Source organism: Dromiciops gliroides, chromosome X (assembly GCF_019393635.1).
Source record: "Dromiciops gliroides isolate mDroGli1 chromosome X, mDroGli1.pri, whole genome shotgun sequence".
In the NCBI taxonomy this organism is placed as follows: Eukaryota; Metazoa; Chordata; class Mammalia; order Microbiotheria; family Microbiotheriidae; genus Dromiciops; species Dromiciops gliroides.
The window spans coordinates 955,111-974,134 of NC_057867.1; the positions used below are offsets into that span (position 1 = coordinate 955,111).

The following is a 19,024-nucleotide window of genomic DNA, read 5'->3' on the forward strand; positions in this document are numbered from 1 at the left end:
TTCTGGACCTGGGAGTACAACCCTACTACAGTTTCCTACTACAATCCCTCCTCCAGTTTCAAAGACATCTCCTTCCAAGTCTGTTTCTCTCTCTCTCTGAAATGGAATGGGAGAAAGCCTTGAAAGTTAGCATCTAGAAGCACCTTTCTGGCTCTTGAAGGTCCAAAGCCCAAGGAACAGCAGGCTTGATCTTGAAACGGGCAGAGGAAGGTTTGGGGGAGGCTGGAGACAATCAGGGAGGCAGAGGCCAGTACCATTCACCTGTTTATTAGAGAAACCCCTAGCGTTCCAGTGCCGATGCCAAGCAGAAGCCAGGGCTATCCGCTGCAGGGGGCCATTTGTACTCCCCCCCTCCCCACATAGACGGCACAACCGCTAGACAGGAGAAAGGGTCAACAGTGTGGCTTTATGTGGGTTGGAAAGGGGAAGCCGAGAGCCTGGGAGGCCCCTACACACTGCTCATCTGCAGGAGATGAGGGCCAAGTGAGTGTCACCCACTGCAACACTGGGAAGTCTTTATCCTGCCGGGGAGGACTCCTTATGATGGGAGGCACAGCTCGGCGGGAGCTGCTCCTCACTGAGGAGCCTCATCCCCCCCCCCCAGTATCTTCACAGCCAATATGCAGGGGACCTCTGATGACTACTGGGCCTTCTACCTCTGCCCCCCAGGATGGGGTCAGAAGGGGAGCAGATGCAGAAGCAAAAAGGTGAGGACAGGAAGAACTCCTCCATTTCCAAAGGCGTGAGTTACCCCCTACCCCCAAACCAGGGTGGTTGAGCTTGGCCCTTGCTTCCATCTGGAGGCCTGATGTCAACGAAAGAAGGAGACAGAGGGCAATAGGTTAGGCGCGATCCAGCCTATCCCCCCTCCCCAGAAGCCCATGCCCCCTCTTCCATACAGGGAGAGTGGGGGGGGGAGGGCACACAAGACTTTGGGGATGTCACAGATCAGCTCAATATCCACATAGTATGAGGTTCTCACTTCCTCCTAGCAGGTAGAAAAGAGAGGAAAGGGCCCTGCACAATCCTTAGGCCCCTCCCAGCTCACACCAGATGAGAAATGGGTTTGGGAGGAATGGTGGTGTTCAGGAAGTAAAGGGCGGGACAAGGGGGCTTCTGTGCAGGGTCAGGGTTACAAAGACATGACATTAGCGTTGTAAGGGTCCGTTAGGAATCCCCAGGGTGGAGCTGGGATGTCAGACCAGTGTCTCCAGGGGCAGAAGGGTCAGACCAACGTCCCTGGGGTTCGAGGATCTGAGTCCAGGGGCCGGTCCCCCTCCAATGCCAGGTCACTTAAGTGGGAGCTCAGCTCCGGGGGGTACAGGAAGTCTGCGTAGTGTCTTGGGGTGTGGGGAGGGCAAGGGAGAGGAGTAGAAAGATAAGAGAAGGAGCAAGAGAAATGGACAGAGAGAGGAGAGAGTAACATTAGAGAAAATAGAAAGACAGCAAAGCAGAGAACAGGGTCCACTGGGCTTTCCCTTGTCCCACCTCCCCAAGCCCTGGAGTGCCAAGTCCCGCCCTTCCCAGGGGCACCCAGGCTCAGTACCTGCCAGAGACAGGAGGCGCAGTGAAGCTGAGGGAGTGAGGTAGGGCTGTCGCTGCCGCCGCTGCAGCCGCTGCTGAAGGCAGGGCCACTCCAGCGTAGCCCAAGTATGGCTCGGGGCTAGCCTCGGTGCCATGGGCAGTGTGCAGCAGGAGGCCTTGGGGGTAGCTAGGGTGATGCCAAGGGAAGGGGGAAGGATGCAAGGCCTGACCTTCTGGAAGGAGGCCCCGGGCCGAGGGATGGAAGCCTGCCACGGCACCCCCTCCTGTCGAGCCCACATTTCGAATATACCAGTCCCGGAGACCCTCGAGAGCCAGAGCCTTGTGACCACCCCGGGGGTCAACAACTACTTGCTCTGGCTGGCTGTGGTAACGGCTTGGCCCAGGACCTGCCCAGAAGGAACCAAGCAGTGGGCCCCCATCATCAGACTTTGTGCGGCCGGTTAGCCCACGCCCAGGGCCTCCGTGGGGTGCTGGGTCCTTGGCTCGAAGGAGGGGGCTGCCAATGCCACCTCCCCCATCCCCCTGAAGTGCTGAGGGAGCCAGGGGTAAGAAGTCAGAGAGACCGTCCCTGCGGGAAAGGTGGCCTGGGCCCTCAACCCAACATGGGCCACCCCGGGCCAGATAGTAATCCAGTAGCAGGTCACCATAGGCTGGCAGGGGACGCCCCCGGGGAGCGGGAGGGGCAGCCGAACTGGGCCGGGCTGCCCGGGGAGGGTCCAGAGGCCCAGCTGTTCGAGAAGAGAAGGCTGGGGGGGGCACTGGGGCTGGTCGCTCCAGAATATTCTCATTGCTTTTGCAGGGCGGGGACATTGGTGGCCCGTCTGGGGGTAGGCGAGCACACGCAAAGCTGGAGATCCCGGCACCTCGGTCGACCAACAGGGCCTCAGAACTATTGCTCCGGCGGGTTCGGCCAGACACTAGGAAGGCACGCTCCCAGGGGCCATCTGTGTGTGGGAAGCCCATCTGAGAGTCCTGGCTACCAGACCATTGACGGGAGTGGAGGCCCTCTAGCCTGCGACAGGAAGAATGCAATGAGGTGGCAAGTGGGACCTAGCAGGAGGAGCCCTGTCTGGAACCTCCGTTTGGCCCTCTAGAAAGGGAAGGCTTTGAACTGGACACTGTGTCATGGCTCCTCTAGTAGCTTCTGAAGAAGCCCAAGGAGCCCTACTTGGAATAATCATGGTTTTAAAAGTTTCAAATGAAATATGGGGGGCAGCTAGGTGGCGCAGTGGATAGAGCACCGGCCCTGGAGTCAGGAGTACCTGAGTTCAAATCCAGCCTCAGACACTTAACACTTACTAGCTGCATGACCCTGGGCAAGTCACTTAACCCCAATTGCCTCACTTAAAAAAAAAAAAGTTTCAAATGAAATATGGGGGTCAGCTGGGTGGTGCAGTGGATAGAGCACCGGCCTGAGTTCAAATCTGGCCTCAGACACCTGACACTAGCTGTGTGACCCTGGGTAAATCACTTAACCCCAATTGTCTCACCAAAAAAACCCCTAAAAACCAAAACAAAAAGCCAAATAAAATGGAACATGTAGGAGGGTCACAGAGGAAGCCAGGACTATTGAAGATGGCGTTTTCCCTCATCCAAGTTCACAGACCCCGGACCCCCCCCAACATCTCTCCACACACTCTGGGTTCAAAATCCCTGCTAAATTATGTCCCTGCTATTTAAAAGTACGGGAGTCATCTCATCCTTCCCTTTGTCTGGAGTGGGGGCTGGCGGGGCAGAAAGGCCTTACCTGCAGAGCTGGGGTGCAGGACCCCGGGCCAGGACAGGTGTGGCAGGAACGCTTCTGCCCTCAAAGCTAGATATGCTTCTGGGAAGGGTCCTTGTGGGGCTGTCAGGGGGGAATAAGCAAGGTACCCAGTGCAGTAATTAGTAGTTTCCAGGTACAGGAAGAGCCAAGGGCATGAGCAGAATGCCACTCGATCTCTTGAGGACCCACTCCTTGAACTGTCCAACTATTATGATCACCTGGTGGGGCTGGCCACAGAGTTCCTCCTGCTCTTCAGGTCTCCATAGAGCTCAGCAACGGGCAGAGGCGGCATTGCCTTCCAAGGTGGTCGCCGTTCCGGGCTGCCCCCTGCCGATACTGATGCCCGCAGCTGGTCTCGGGCCTTTGGGAGTGAAGGCCGCTCGCTATGGGGATCCTCTGGGGGCAAGGGGACAAAAAGAGGGAATGTTTTGGTGGGACAGTTCTTGGCTCTGCTCCTCCCAGCTCTCCTCTATGGATCACTTACCGTTCTCATGGCTTGCGGACTCTGAGAGAGAGCTGCTCTCTGAGCGTGAGGCATCATCTGTGGGAAGAAAGCAAGGGCCAGTCTTTGGAGTCACCAGCCCCCTAAGCCTCCACGACCAATCCCTCGGCCCCTCTTCTGTTGTCTACTGTTCTCCTGATCTCCCATCCTTGGTCAATCCCTGTCAGTGAGTTTGGTCTTTCCTTTATCCCCATTGGTCAGTTCCAGTAGAGGCACCTCATTCACCTTGGCTAAGCTGGGCTACCCGGGTCCTGAGCCCAGGAAGTCCAGGACCTCCATGGCCTGGTGGCGGAAGCTGGGCTTGGCCAGGCAGCAGGCTGAGTGGAAGAGCCATAAGAGCCCTGCTGGCCCGCAGCTGCTCCTCCAGTTCAAGAAGTCTCTGGGCTGCGTCTGCCTGGACCTGCCGCCGCCTCCGCCTCTGCTCCACACTCAGCTCCGGGGCCAGTGCTAGGCGCCTGGCAGCTGCAGCAATCTGCCTCTGAACTGACACCTCTCTCTCCAGCGTCTCCAGTGCTAGTGCCTGCAACCCAGAGAGGGCCAGAGAGAGGGCGATGAAAAGTGGAAGACGGGTCCATGTGCTCCCCAACTCACTCCCAGCCAACTCCTGCTCCATATTTCGGCCTTGCGTTCCAGTGCCCCCTCCTGAGGGACCTAAACCACTTACCCCAGAGGGTCCGAGTCCTCGGGGCTGCGGGGGTATAGGAGCAGCCCTGCGTCGAACGGGATGAGGCTGCTCACCAGGCTCCAAGGGGTATTCTGCAGGCAGTTGGCCTGTCAGCTCCTGGAGTAGGGGAAGTAGGGGAAGGAGGTTATCATGGGGCTGGGGCTGGCTCCCCTCCTGGCCCGCCTTCCACCCCAGGCACCAGGGCCCTTCACTGACCGCCTCCAGCAGGCAGACCCTTCGGAGTTCTCGAAGCTTCAGACTGAGGGTCTCCTGTAAGCCTCGCTGTCGCTCCAGTAGCACCCGAAGTCTCTCCACCTTCACAGGGGGGCTCTCTTCTGGGGGCAGTGCTGCTCAGTGGGACAGGGAATAGGCTGCTGTCCATCTGTCCCCACACCTGCCCTCACACCCAGAGTTAGCGTCCTCAACCACACCCTCAGGGATGCTAGAGGCCAGCGTTTCTCCCACCCACATCCGTAGGGTTTATACCTGGACAGTTGTAGCTTGGGGAGCTGAGGAGTTGCCCTCTGACCTCCATCCTAAGGCAGGTGAAAGGAGGCAGAAACTTCTAGCCGGACAGGGCCAGGGCCTGGGTGAAGAGAAGCTCTTGCTGCCAGGGACCCAACTGGTCTCCCCACTCAGCCAGCCCTGGGCATTGGTGTCTTCCCCTCAGACTCTTGCCTTAGCATTCTAGCCTCCTGACTCCTACTTGGTGGTTGGGTTGGGGGGGAGGGGGCAGCCCTAAAGTTCTCCATGGGAGGAAAAGAGCTCCCCCGTCCTTTGTCAGCACAGAGCCCTGTGAGGCCTCCTCTTGGGTGGCCCAGAGTGGGTATATGGGAAGGAAATGGGGGTGGCAGCCAGCATCTTGTCCTCTCTCTCCCTTGGCCTTCCAAATCCACTGCTGCCTCCCTTCCTTACTTCCTGACCAGGAATGAGTCAGGGAGCAGAGAAGCAAAGTCCAGAAGAGGCAGATAAACAAGTGTTCAGCCCTGGGGAGGAGGTGGGGAGCTGCAGCTCTCCTCTACTTGTCATCTTCCTGTGGCTCTCACCCCCCCCTCCAACTTGTGGGGGGGCATGAGGACCCAGGAGGGCCCTGCCTTGCAGCTGCCACCAACCTGATGTCGTGTCCTGAATGGGGCTTCTTGGGGTGCCTCCCCAAGCCCAGGTGGCTATGGGGACAAACGTCTCCCCTCCCTGCTTTCTGCTCTAATTTCTTTCCTCTCCCCTAAGCAGCCCAAACCCTCAGCTGGCTCCTCATCTCCACTTCCCTCCCTAGGGCCTTGGCTGCCAAGATCAGAGCCTGGAAAAGTCTTGTCCCCAAAGATCTTGGCTCCAGTGCCCCCCCCCTCCCCAAGGCCCAACCCTCTAAGAGCTCACAGCTCCTGGCTCTTAACTCCTGGATCTCGTGGGGGGGGGGGTACCCAGGTGGGCAGCCAGCCCTGCCTTTCCTAAAAGGTCTTCCCGGCCTCCTCCTGGCCCTGTGGCCTCCCCGTCGGTCCCTCTCTCGCCATCCCCCTTCCTCACCACTTGTGGGCCCAGGCAGGCCAGGGAGCTGCAGCACACGAAGGTTTCCGCCAGGAGCCCAGGCCCAGCCTGCTAATCTGCTAGCCAGGGGGTGGGGGGGGGGGGTGGAGGAGGAGGAGGAGAAGGAGGAGGAGGAGGAGAAGAAGGAGGAGGAGAAAACCTCCACCTTTTAACCCTTTGCCTGGTGGCCCCGGAGGCTCCCGGAACACCTGGGCGAAGGGCGTGGCCGAGAGGCGCTTGAACACCCCACCCCACCCCCCGCAGGGTGTTCCCTCGTTCCCCCCAACAACCCCCCCAGCAGCAATAACCCCCAGGTCCTTTACCTCCGACCTCCCAAGGTTCTGGCCTGTTGGTCTAGTACGCAAGTGGGGGGCGGGGGGGGGGGAAGGGCGGTTAGGCCCTGGATTCCTGGAATTCTTGGCCCCAGCCCTGGCCCATAGGTCTGGGAGACCGCAGACCAGGGATGAGGGACGTCGGGACGGAAAGGAAGGAGGAGATGCTGGGGGAATTGACCTTATCATTCCTCCATATTGCGCTCTCTCTTTTCCTCAGGCCTAGGGTTCGAGAAGACATTGGGGAAACTGATGCTGTGGGGTAGGGGAGACGTAGGGCCCGCCACCAGGGGTAGATCTGGGGAGGAGGGCGCGCCCACTTCCTGCTAGCTGGGTTGGCCCCCCCAGTCCCCCAGCGCCGAGAGATGAGGCGACCGACCTGTCCTGTTCTGTGCTCCTTCTACCCAGGGAGAACAGGATGGAGACAGGTGGGGAGTCGGAGCCCCGGGCTCCACAGGCCCGGAGACACCCCCTTGCCCCCCCTCCGACGGCGAGGAGGGGCGGGGCGAAGAGAAGGGTTGAGAAGGGAGGGAGGCGTCCGTCACATTCCCGCTCCCACCCCTCCGCTCCCCTCACTCAGCGCTACCCAACTGAACCACCCCCGCCATCGGCTGGGCTCCCCCAAACGGGGGGGCGCCCTGGGGGTCGGGGCTCCCGAGAGCAGCCCGCTTGGCTGACCCCCCAGGGGGCCGGGCCGGGGGAGGGGCGTCCGGCTGCTCCCTCCCTCTCCTCCCCCCTCCCCGGGGCTCCCAGTCCCCCCCCTCGCCTCACACTCACCGCCGCTGGGGGCCGGGCCCGAGGGGGGAAGGAGAGACCCCGAGGACACAAGCTGGAGGGAGCGAAAGAGGCGGGCCGATCTGGGGGCCCGGGGCCCGGAGGCGGGGGGGGGGGTAGGGCAGGCGGGGGGGGGGGCAGGCGGGTTTGTCCCTTTGCTGCGCGCCCCCGGCCGCCCGCGCCCCCGCGCGGCTCGCTCCGCTGCCTGCCTTCGGCCCGGGTGCGCGCGGCCGCCCCGGCGCGTCCCCGAGCACGCGTGCGCGGCGGCGGAGGCGGGAGGCAGGCGGTGGCTGCTGGGCCTGGCGGGCTGGGACCCAGGGAGGGCGGGCGCACAGGCTGCCCTGGGCCCCTCCCCCCAAGTGCCCCCCCCATCCATCCCTTCATCTTTACACCCCTCCCACTGTCCCTCTGCCAGCTGTGCCCATCTTTCTCTCCTTCCACCCAAGCCTGGGTCCTTAACACCATTGGGGGAAACTGAGACCAGACCTGAAAAGAAAGGAGAAAGTTCCCATCAGTGGAAGCTTCAGGGCCGCCAGCCCAGGCCTAGCTGTACCCCCACCCCCAGTCAGGCCTCAAGGGAACAAAACACAGCCTAACTCGAAGGTCATTCACACTGGAGGCTCTAGGACTGTCCCAAAGTACAAACATGTCTGACACTGACACTAGCCAGCTCCAACATCTCTTGTGGCCCATCACCCTCCTGCCCTCTGCTTAGCACCTGGACTGAATGTTTGTCCCCTTGAAGGCCCTTTCTTGGCCAGCCAGCCAGGCTGTCTCTCTGTTCTTATACACCACAGGCAGCCTTGGCCCTGGTCATTCCTCCCATGCCTGGAAGGCTCAGCCTTCTTCTCGTCTCCTCTCCCTCTCAGACAGCTCAAGCATTTTTCTGGAGCCTTCAATAGCTAGTGCTACCCCAAAGTGACCTTGGAGCTGCTTGGCATCTTTTGTACATCAGTTTTTATTGTTGTGGGGTCATCTCAGGGTTTTCTTGCAAAGATGCCAGAGTGGTTTGCCATTTCCTTCTCCAGCTCATTTGACAGATGAGGAAATGGAGGCAAATGTGTCTGAGGCCAGTCTGGAACTTAGGAAGAGGGGTCTTTCTGATTCCATACCCAATGCTCTATCCACTTTGCCACCTTGCTGCTCCTTCAAATTTGAGTTAGGAGTAGGATTTGGGTGAGGGTTTAGGCAATGACCTAAATGGGGGGGGGGTTGGTGGCAGGTAGAATAAAACACTCCCTCTGGCCTCACTCTTCCCACTCCCATTTGGGGTTAGCCAATCAACCCATTGTTCCTTTCTTGAACAAATCAAAGAAGTTCACATCACATAAAAAAATAAAATCACAGGCTCAGTCATTACATTTCTTTTTTTATCATAAAAGGATTTTATTATGTTCCAGTTACATGTAAAGATAGTTTTAACATTTGTTTTCATAACATTTTTAGTTTCAAATTTTTCTCCCTCCCCCCTCCCCAAGACAGAAAGCAATCTGACATAAGTTGTATATGTATAATCACATTAAACCTATTTCTGCATTAGACATGTTGTGAGAGAAGAATCAGAACAAAAGGGAAAAACCTCAAAAAAGAAACAAAATCAACCCCAAAGTGGAAACGGTCTGGTCCAGTCTGCATTCAGATGCCACAGTTCTTTTTTCTGGATGTGGAGAGCATTTTCCATCGTGAGTCCTTTGGAATTGTCTTAGTCAATCGTTACATTTCTACATTTACACATACTCACCCCCTTACCCTGATCATATGTTCATTGAGGGGAGGGTGTGGAACACCCCCTTCCAGAAGGCAAACATGCCTTCAGCTGCTCTGCCTTAGGCAGAGAACTCCAGCAGGTGTGGAGAAAATGGAAATCCCCTACTATGATTCTAGCGTGCCCCAGTGTCAGGTTGTTTTCTCCCTTTCTTGTTTCTCTTTGCGTGGTTTACAGACTCTTTTTCCAAGTGCTCTCCTCCATATTTTCCTGGCCCTGTGTCTCCTAGAGCTCTTGGTTTTAACCACATCTCTGATTTCATTGGGGTTGGGAGCTTCTTGCACCAATGCTGATCAGAACCTTCTTGGAACATTGCCTGGGTCACATGGCCAGGCTGTCAGGCAGGACTTGGAAATGGGTCTTCTTGGCTCCCAGGCTGGTTCACTCCCTGTGCTGTCTTACAGGAATGTCGTCTTAACCTACCATGAACCTCACACCCACCATCTTTTCATGTATAGTTGCTTTTGAATAAGGTATCCATTCATCCCCAGCCTCATTCCAGTCAAGCCATTCTGTACCACCAAATCTCAGTGATACCCATGAGATCAGTCAGCCTCCTTGCATTAGGGTCTCTACTTCCTCTTGCTTGTTGTCCATACTTTGTGCATTTCTGCTTTGATGACCAACACCAGGCATTTCGTTGCTTATTTGTTTATTCCTTAGATTTTGTGTGCTGTCTAGAAATTTCCGGGTATCTCACTGTTCTTTTTGCATCATGGATCCCCTCTATGCGGAATATACAGAGGCAGTCTACTTCCTCCTCAGTCATTTTCAGTTTTAAAGCCCATTTGATTAGATGTGTAAGCCTCCAGGCAAATCCATTTTGACCAGTCCTTGTAAGCTGTTTTCCACACCTGGTCAGAAGCACATCGTTCTTTCATTCCTATATTACATATTAGCTGTGGTCTAGAAGTCCAAATCCCATTGGATTCTCAGACACCAGCTTCCCAAATCTCGTTATCCCTTTTGAATCGCTTGCCTTCAATGACAGTAGTGAATAAAAATTCTACCTAGATCCCTAAGGTCTTCATCTTCTTGCCTCAGACTGTGCAATCTTTAACAATTCTTTTTTTAGTTTCTTTAGGTAGTATTTGGTGTGCCCAAGGGAACCACCTGAGGTAGGTAGTGGTCATCTACTTTCTTTCTTTTTTTGCACAGGGCAATGAGGGTTAAGTGACTTGCCCAGGGTCACACAGCTAGTAAGTGTCAAGTGTCTGAGGTCGGATTTGAACTCGGGTCTTCCTGAATCCAGGGCTGGTGCTTTATCCACTGTGCCAGCTAGCTGCCCTAAGTCATCTACTTTTGATAAGTCTTCAGAAACCACGTGTTGTATCTATGCCCAAAAAAGACAACAGGCTACTTTATTTGTGTCAGATCTACAAATGTGTACCCTGAAGTAATTGTTACCAACCACCAGGGCTCTTCTCTTCATATTTGGACCCTAACACTGAATAAGCTCTCCCTTGAAATTTTGGGTAGCTCAGCTAAATCATTCCTTAGGAATCAGAAGCTCCTTTCTTTTGGGGGAAGAGTCCCGTGTCTGCTTCTTAACTTCAGGTTCCCAATAGCTTCTTTTTTTTTTTTTGGCAGGGCAATGAGGGTTAAGTGACTTGCTCAGGGTCACACAGCTAGTAAGTGTCAAGTGTCTGAGGCTGGATTTGAACTCAGATCCTTCTGAATCCAGGACCAGTGCTCTATCCACTGTGCCACCTAGCTGCCCCCTTCCCAGTAGTTTTTGCTCCCTCCCTCCTCTATGTGATATTATTCAACCCAGCAGCCTTCAGACAGAGCCCAACATTCCCCACACCAACCTCTACATAGCCTTTGTCTTCTTAACCTCTCTTGTGATTTCTTAAAGATAACTTGGTGTGTGGAGATACAGTCCTTGAACCCCGTATCATCTTCTAATGAGGAAACCAGACCACACTTGGAGTTTAAATAGTGCTCAATTGACTGTGGAAGGAATGCAAATATCATCCACTCAGTGCAAGTCACTGCCAAATCAGTCTTGCTCTTCATACCTCCTCAAAGATTTTCCGTCCTTCCCTTATTTGTTAATAGCTCTTTTTCAGAACCATTGGGGCAAACAAAGCTGTTAGTCTCTTCACCTGGGCCTCCCTACAAATTCTCAACAACCATACCCAACTTCCCTTCTTCCCTTGACAGACTAAATCATTTTCCTTAAGCTATTATCTTACCAATGTCCACTTTCTCTTTAAGTCATTCTCCTCCTTCTCAAGTCCTTCTACTGCTATTTTTCCTATTTCTTGGATCCTCCAACTTTGTCTGCTTTTCCTTTCCCTACTTCCTGCTGCTCAAATTCTTCTTCAGCTGACTTCCTATTTTTCCTTTCAACTAATTCTATGATACTCTTAATGATTCTCCTGCATTTCAAGCCTTCTTCTGCCTTCCTAGAGATGTCTTCAAATCACCTTCATCATTCCTTTCCCACTTTCAGCAAGCCAACTAAATTCAACAAATATTTATTTATTAAATTACTTCTTAGATGAAATCACCACACTTCCACCTTAACATCACAATCCTAGATGTGTTTGTAGAGAAAGAACAAATGTCATTAAAGAGACCAAAAAATGGGAAAACAGCCAGATTAGGCTAAGTATACATCAAGGACATTCATGCTGGAGACAACACAATTTCAATGATGTTGAAGATTTTATTTATAAGGCATCGAAGGAAGATATACTGAAGGTTTAGTAAACGTCTGGAATCTTCTTCATACTGAAAAAGGTGACAGAGAATTTAATGATAGCTAACATTTGGGTGGCACTTTAAGGTTTGTGAAGCAATTTACAAATATCATCTCATTTGATCCTCATAAAACCCTGGGAGGTAAGTGCTATTATTTTCCAGATAAGGAAACTGAGGCAGAATTAAGGGGATTTTGCAGTCACATAACTAGTAATTCTCTGAGGTCAAATTTGAACTCAGATCTTCCTGACTCCAGGTCTAGCACTCTATCCACTGTGCCACCTAGCTTTTGCTACTGACTCTCTAACACGTAGACAATCTTTCTGAAAATCACCCATACTTGAATCAGCAATATCCTCCATCAAGATATGAGGAGGGGGCGGCTAGGTGGCGCAGTGGATAAAGCACCGGCCCTGGATTCAGGAGTTCCTGAGTTCAAATCTGGCCTGAGACACTTGACACTTACTAGCTGTGTGACCCTGGGCAAGTCACTTAACCCCATTGCCCCGTTAAAAAAAAAATGTAAAAAAAAAAAGATATTAGGAGGAAGCAAGCATGTTTCTAAAGGTGATCTTCACCCATAGACCACATCTTTATGATTTCATGATTAACTGAAAGATGTAGAAAATATATGATCTTACAGGACTTATTTTATTCTAGTATTAACTTTGTTTTGTTTTGTTTTTACGGGGCAATGAGGGTTGAGTGACTTGCCCAGGGTCACACAGCTAGTAAGTGTCAAGTATCTGAGGCCGGATTTGAACTCAGATCCTCTCGAATCCAGGACCAGCGCTTTATCCACTGCGCCACCTAGCTGCCCCTTAGTATTAACTTTTTTAATGTAACTTTTCCTTTTTACCACTTGGCAAGCATTAATTTTCTTTTCTTCCTCCCTCATTAAAAGAAAAGAAAGGGGCAGCTAGGTGGCGCAGTGGTTAAAGCGCCGGCCCTGGATTCAGGAGTACCTGAGTTCAAATCTGGCCTCAGACACTTGACACTTACTAGCTGTGTGACCCTGGGCAAGTCACTTAACCCCCATTGCCCCCCAAAAAATAAAAATTATTTTAAAAAAAAGAAAAAAGAAAAGAAAAACAAAATGTATAACACATATGCATAGTGGAACAAAATATATTCTCATGTTGGTCATGCCCCAAAATATGTCTCATTCTGCACCCTGAATTCATCACCTCTCTGTCAGGAGGTGGGTAGCATGCTTCATCATCAGACCTCTCAAATCGTGGTTACTGGATTCATCAGTGTTCTTAAGATTTTGCTCCATATCCTTCTTTTAGCTCTGTGTGCATCTTTGTTTCAAATGTGTGGGTTTGGCGGGGGTGGGGGGGTTGTAAACAACATATTGTTGGAGTTTGCTTTTTATTCCATTCTGCTATCTCTTCTATTTTATGGGTAAATTCATTCTGTTCACATTCATAGTTGTGCTTGTTAATTTTGTACTTTCTTCTATCCTATTCTGTTTTTTTTTCTCTTTATAAAGAAGGTACTGAGAGATAGTGTGTTTTAGCATCAATGCTCTAGGTTTGGTATAATCTATTTCTGATCCCCTGTCCCTCTCTTTTCCTCACCCTCAGCCCAATCACAGATCCAGATTCTTTTTCCTTTTCTTTTGAACTCTTCTTTGTGATTCTGCCCTCTTGACCTAGTTTGTTTTGCTCAGGACTTTGTCAGGTAGTGTAGTGGATAGAGTGCCAGGCCTGGAGTCAGGAGTACTTGAGTACAAATCCAGCCTAAGAGACTTATTAGCTGTGTGACTCTGGGCAAGTCACTTCACCCTGTTTGCCTCAGTTTCATCATCTGTAAAATGTGCTGAAGAAGTATAAAACTACTCTAGTATCTTTACCAAGAAAACTCCAAATCGGGTCACAAAGTGTCAGACATGACTGAAAAACAACAACTCTGTTAATGATCTCTCCCTCTTCTCCCCACCTTCTCTCCTTTAGCTCATTTCCCTCTTGAGTGAAATATATTTCTGTACCAAACTCTGTGTGTGTATGTATGTGCATTCCTTCCTCCTTTGACCAGTTCAGATGAGAGTGATGTTTAAGTGGCGCTTGCTCCTTCCAGTTTTCCTCCTTCTTTGGATAGTCTTTCTAATTGTCCACTTGCCCAGATTATCTGAGAAGATTTTTCCGTCCTTCCTCTTTCCTTTCCTCTCTGGTGTAGTCATTTTCCTTTCCATTCTTTTAAGATTATTAAAACATACCAAACCATGCCTAGGCCCTCTAATTATACTCCTTTCATCACCTCTGATGACAATGAGGTTCAGAGGGGACATATGTAGCATCTTCTCATATTAAAATGTAAGCAGTTTATTTCTCCTTAGTCTTGATCATTTTTCATTCATGTTTACTTTTTCATGTTCCTCTGTGTTTACATATCCAAATTTCTCCTCACTTCTGCTTTTTTCATCAGGATTTCTTAGAAGTCCTTATTTTCCCCTGAAGGGTGATATTCTGGTTTGCTGGGTAACTTATTTTGGGTCATAAGTCTATCTTTTGCCTTCTGGAATTGCATTCCAAGCTTTCCACTCCTTTATAATGGTGATGAAATCATGTACAGTACAGAATATCAATTCTTTCTGGTTGCTTGCAGTATTTTTTCTTTAACCTAGAGGTTTTAGATTTGGCGATAATGTTGGTGGAAGTTTTGATTTAAGGGTATCTAGCAGGAGATAACAAGTGGATTTTCTCTGTTTCCACTTTGCCCTCTGGCTCTAAAACATCTAGGCAGTTTTCTTTTAAGATTTCTTGAAATATGATATCTAGGCTCTTTTTTGGGGGGGAGGGTGTCAGGGTCTTCAGGAAGTCCAGTAATTTCTAGATCATCTCTCCTTGACCTGTTTTCTGGATCAATTGTTTTCACTATGAGATACTATACATATTTTTCCCCAGTTTTCACTTTGTTTTAATATTTGTTTTCTTTGTTTTCCTTTTTTAATGATCTCGTACACAGCAGAACACGGGAGGATTCAATATAAAACAATAAATTTCTGTTTCAAGAAAACCTGTTTAATAAATACTCCACATTGGGTTTTTTTTTGTTTTTTGTTTTTTGGGGGCAGGGCAATGAGGGTTAAGTGACTTGCCCAGGGCCACACAGCTAGTGTCAAGTGTCTGAGGCAGGATTTGAACTCAGGTCCTCCTGAATCCAGGGCTGGTACTTTATCCACTGCAGTGCCACCTAGCTGCCCCCTACACAGTGTTTTCAAAGCTGCCCAGATTTTCTTTGTCCCCTTCTAGGTTTTTTTTCTCTGCTGTGCATTATTTACTATTTTTTCTCCCACCCTCTGTCCCCTCACCTTGCCCTAAAGAAGGCTACAATTAAATGAGGATATATAGGACATCTGTAAATATACACATATACAATCAATAAAATAAAGTGTCATTCATTCAGATATATCAGGACCATACAAGACCTCCTTGGAGGATGTGGCAACAGGAATACTATTGGTGCATGAACATGTGATCACAGACCTTAAGTGAGGTATAACACCAAAAGTTGCCAAAACAATTCTGTACTCTGAGGGAGGAGACCCAGTGTGTAGTCCAGGCCTAAGAGGGATGTCTCAGGGCAGCTAGGTGGCGCAGTGGATAAAACACCGGCCCTGGATTCAGGAGGACCTGAGTTCAAATCCGGCCTCAGACCCTTGACACTTACGAGCTGTGTGACCCTGAGCAAGTCACTTAACCCTCATTGCCCCGCAAAATAAATATATATATATATATATATATATATATATATATATATATATATATATATATTTTTAAAGACGGATGTCTCATGGATGGGGAGGTCTTCCAGATGCTCCTCTTTGTGGATGGCATTGTGCTAACTGCATCAAGCTTCTGCACACTGCTCAGACTCTTGGAAGAAATTTTCAAGCATGCAAAGAAATTTGGTCTGCCTCTCCATTTGAGAAAGGCCAAGCAGATGAAGAATGTTATTGTCCAAACTTCAGCATGCATTTGGATAGATATCCCGTAAAGCTCGTCTCTTGGTGTGAGTGTAATGAAGGACCAATCAGGACCCATATTTAGCACATGCTTGGACTTGTCCTGGTGTCATAGAATGCATGCACAGATATTTCCTGCCTTGTTCCAAACCAACACGTGAAACTTGATTTTCTTAACATTCATTTAAAAACTTTTGAGGTCCAAATTGTCTCCCTCCCTCCCCCGCCAATATGATACCCATTACACATATAAAGTCATGTAAAACATCTCCATATTAGCAAGAACATGTGAAACTTTGAAAGCCTGTTTTCAGCCATGAATGACTAAGGTGCTGACAAACAGTTTTTTAAGTGCCCAAGGAATGAGAAAAACCAATGGCTGGGGAGGTGCTAAGCCAGAACTGAGTATATGGACAATCGACTTCTTGATCTGTCAGTCTCTATTTTCCTTAGTTGTGAGCTTCTGGGTGGAGGACTGGGAGCATCCAGCTGCCAGCTATCTAGGAGCACATGCCACCTCATCTTAGGCATCTTTTTTTTTTTGTTTGTTTTTTTTGTTTTTGTTTTTTGCGGGGCAATTGGGGTTAAGTGACTTGCCCAGGGTCACACAGCTAGTAAGTGTTAATTTTCTGAGGCCGGATCCGAACTCAGGTACTCCTGAATCCAGGGCTGGTGCTCTATCCACTGCACCATCTAGCTGCCCCCATCTTAGGCATCTTAACATTCTGAAGTGCCCAGGTGATTCTGGGAGCTCAGTAGATCCATCAGACATCCCATTGCCACCCGGACTCTTTGGCAGTGACCACTACAGTAGTAGTAGTAGCTGTTGATAGAGGCAGTACCTGCAGTCCAAATGTGGAAAGATAGTCACTCAAAGATGGTGGTGGTGTCAGGGATTGTGACCTCTTATGATGGAGAGAAGATGCTGTGGAATCTAGAAAGCCATTTAGTCCTGAGAGCCCGACAGAGAACTCCACCTGAGGTGAATTTAATAAGGACTCCATGAAGGGAGAAAAGGACTTAGGAGCTAGCCCAAGTGGTAATGTGTGTTCTTATTGCCATTGTACTCTAAGTCCTCAGAGACTTTATTGTGACCTGGTTTGGAATGAAAGAAGGCTTTGTAACAATTTGTAACAATTTTGTAATTTGTAACAATTCTTGCTGTACCTTGCCTCATCTACACCATATGTTCCGTTGTAAAAGGTATGTAGGATTAAAAAAAAAAAAGCTGATGGGGGCGGCTAGGTGGCACAGTGGATCCAGGCCTGGATTCAGGAGGACCTGAGTTCAAATCCGGCCTCAGACACTTGACACTTACTAGCTGTGTGACCCTGGGCAAATCACTTAACCCCCATTGCCCCGCGCAAAAAAAAAAAAATGCTGATAGATTTCAATGGCTTAATTGGGAGCACAGCACTGGGGGGTTGTGAGTGATAGTATTAACAGTTACAACTCCTCAGTTACCCCTCAGACCCTTAGGGGAGCAGTAGTCTTTGCCATTAAGAATGGGAGTATGGGGGCAGCTTAGGTGGCGCAGTGGGTAAAGCACCAGCCCTGGATTCAGGAGTACCTGAGTTCAAATCCGGCCTCAGACACTTGACACTTACTAGCTGTGTGACCCTGGGCAAGTCACTTAACCCCCATTGCCCTGCAAAAAAAAAAAAAAAAAAAGAATGGGAGTATGGGGCAGCTAGGTGGCAGTGGATAAAGCACCTGCCCTGGATTCAGGAGGACTTGAATTCAAATCTGACCTCACTCATTTGAAATTTACTAGCTGTGTGACCCTGGGCAAGTCACTTAACCCTCACTGCCCCACCAAAAAAAAAAAAGGGAGTTGGGGGACTGAATCCAGAGAGGATACATAGATTTAAATGCACATGTATACAACATGTATGTGTATGTATATGTATTGTGTATATGTGTGCATGTGTGTGTGTGTGTGTGTGTGTGTGTCCCTCCCCAATTAGTTCTGAGCTCTTTGTGGGCAGGAACTTATCTTTTGCCCTTTTTTGTATCCCATAGCCTAGTATAGTGCCTGGCACTTAGTAGGTACTTAATAAATGCTAGGTGGGACAGTGGATAGAGCTCTGGTCCTGAAGTCAGGAGGACCTGAGTTCAAATCTCACCTCAGACACTTACTAGCTGTGTGACCCTGGGCAAGTCACCTAACCCCAATTTCCTCAAACATCCGGGGCCATCTCCAGTGGTCCTGATGTCTATCTTGCCACTGGACCCAGATGGCTCTGGAGGAGAGAGTGAGTGAGGCTGGTGACCTTGCACTACCCACCCTCACTTAAATCCAATTCACTGCAAGGCATGACATCACCCAGGTGTCATGATCCTCTTCCAGAAGGCCAGACAACTGACTATCTGGGACAGACAGTACAGACAATGGGTTAGGTGTACAGTTGAAAATGGGTGGAGGCGGGATTGTTTTGCTTTGGGGAAACTGAAAGGCACTTTCATTGTCCTCAAGCTCCCTATGAAAGCCCAGGTCTGTCTTTTTTCTTTCTTTCTTTCTTTCTTCCTTCCTTCCTCCCTCCCTCCCTCCTTCTTTCCTTTCTGGTGGGGCAATTGGGGTTAAGTGACTTGCCCAGGGTCACACAGCTAGTAAGTGTCAAGTGTCTGAGGCTGGATTTGAACTCAGGTCCTCCTGAATCCAGGGCCGGTGCTTCACTGCGCCACCTACATTTCCTGGGTGCTGTCGCATGGCAGCAAGACCTGGGACACCACTGCTAAGTGCTGGGTTAGAAAATAAACCTGAGCATGAAACAGCGGGGGCGGAGGCGCACCGGGGCGGAGGAGCTGGTATGAGCAACAATTATTAGCTATAACTTCTCTTTGGATCCTCACAGGAACCCTGGCTTGCTAATTACTAGCCCCATTTTCCTGCTTGGGAAAGCGAGGCACAAAGAGGTGCCAGTACAGGAGTGCCCGAGGCAGGATCTGAACTGGAGCGCCAGCTCTCCAGAAAGGTCAGCCACAGGCAGCCTGGGAGTGGTGGACTTGCAAAGTGCCAGGTGAGAGGGGAGAGCAGAGGCCGAGCCTCGGAGCTCGCGCCCCAGTTGACTGAAACAGGTAGATGGAGGCCGTGACTAAGGAGGAAGACAGAAGCCCGTAAGACCGATCACTCGGTGGGGGGGGGGGGGGGAGGATCAGCGAGGACCGCGCTGACGGGATGACAGGATGAGAAGCAGGGCAGGTCACGTGGTGGGGAAGAGCGCTGCGCCCTCCTCGCGAGATCATGCGGGAGCCAGCACGCCGGGGACTCTAGCGTTAGCGGTGGAAGGCGGGCCTTGTCATAACTCCGCATGTAAATCAGTCGTCCCCGGAGGGGGAGGTGCCGCTCGGTGCGTGACGCCCTCAGTGGCTAAGGGTGGGGGGAGGGGGGCAGAGGCGGGGCCTGCGTGTGGCTCAGTTGCGGGACGTATCCTTCTCGTGGGGTACGTAACCCCGCCTCCGGGCAGGGGGTGGGGA

At 50.8% G+C, this 19,024-nt stretch overlaps 1 protein-coding gene across 6 annotated transcripts; it reads right to left on the reverse strand.

Moving 5' to 3' along the window:
• Window positions 1-251: 251 nt before the first annotated feature.
• Window positions 252-7,198, reverse strand: CCDC120 (coiled-coil domain containing 120). 6 transcript variants are annotated; one of them, XM_043973731.1, is made up of 11 exons: window positions 6,709-7,071; window positions 6,321-6,551; window positions 4,963-5,062; window positions 4,693-4,823; window positions 4,477-4,593; window positions 4,038-4,332; window positions 3,795-3,851; window positions 3,529-3,706; window positions 3,293-3,391; window positions 1,547-2,557; window positions 252-1,340 (listed from the first exon to the last, which is right to left on the reverse strand). In XM_043973731.1, exons 3-11 carry the CDS (start codon window positions 5,009-5,011, stop codon window positions 1,226-1,228), a joined length of 2,052 nt encoding a protein of 683 aa, XP_043829666.1. In that variant the 5' UTR covers window positions 5,012-5,062; window positions 6,321-6,551; window positions 6,709-7,071; the 3' UTR covers window positions 252-1,225. The 6 variants fall into 6 exon arrangements, with proteins under 6 accessions (XP_043829666.1, XP_043829665.1, XP_043829668.1 ...); XM_043973730.1 differs by lacking the exons at window positions 6,321-6,551; window positions 6,709-7,071 and adding an exon at window positions 7,107-7,198; XM_043973733.1 differs by having other exon boundaries at window positions 252-805; window positions 6,321-7,073.
• Between the last annotated feature and the right edge of the window lie 11,826 nt (window positions 7,199-19,024).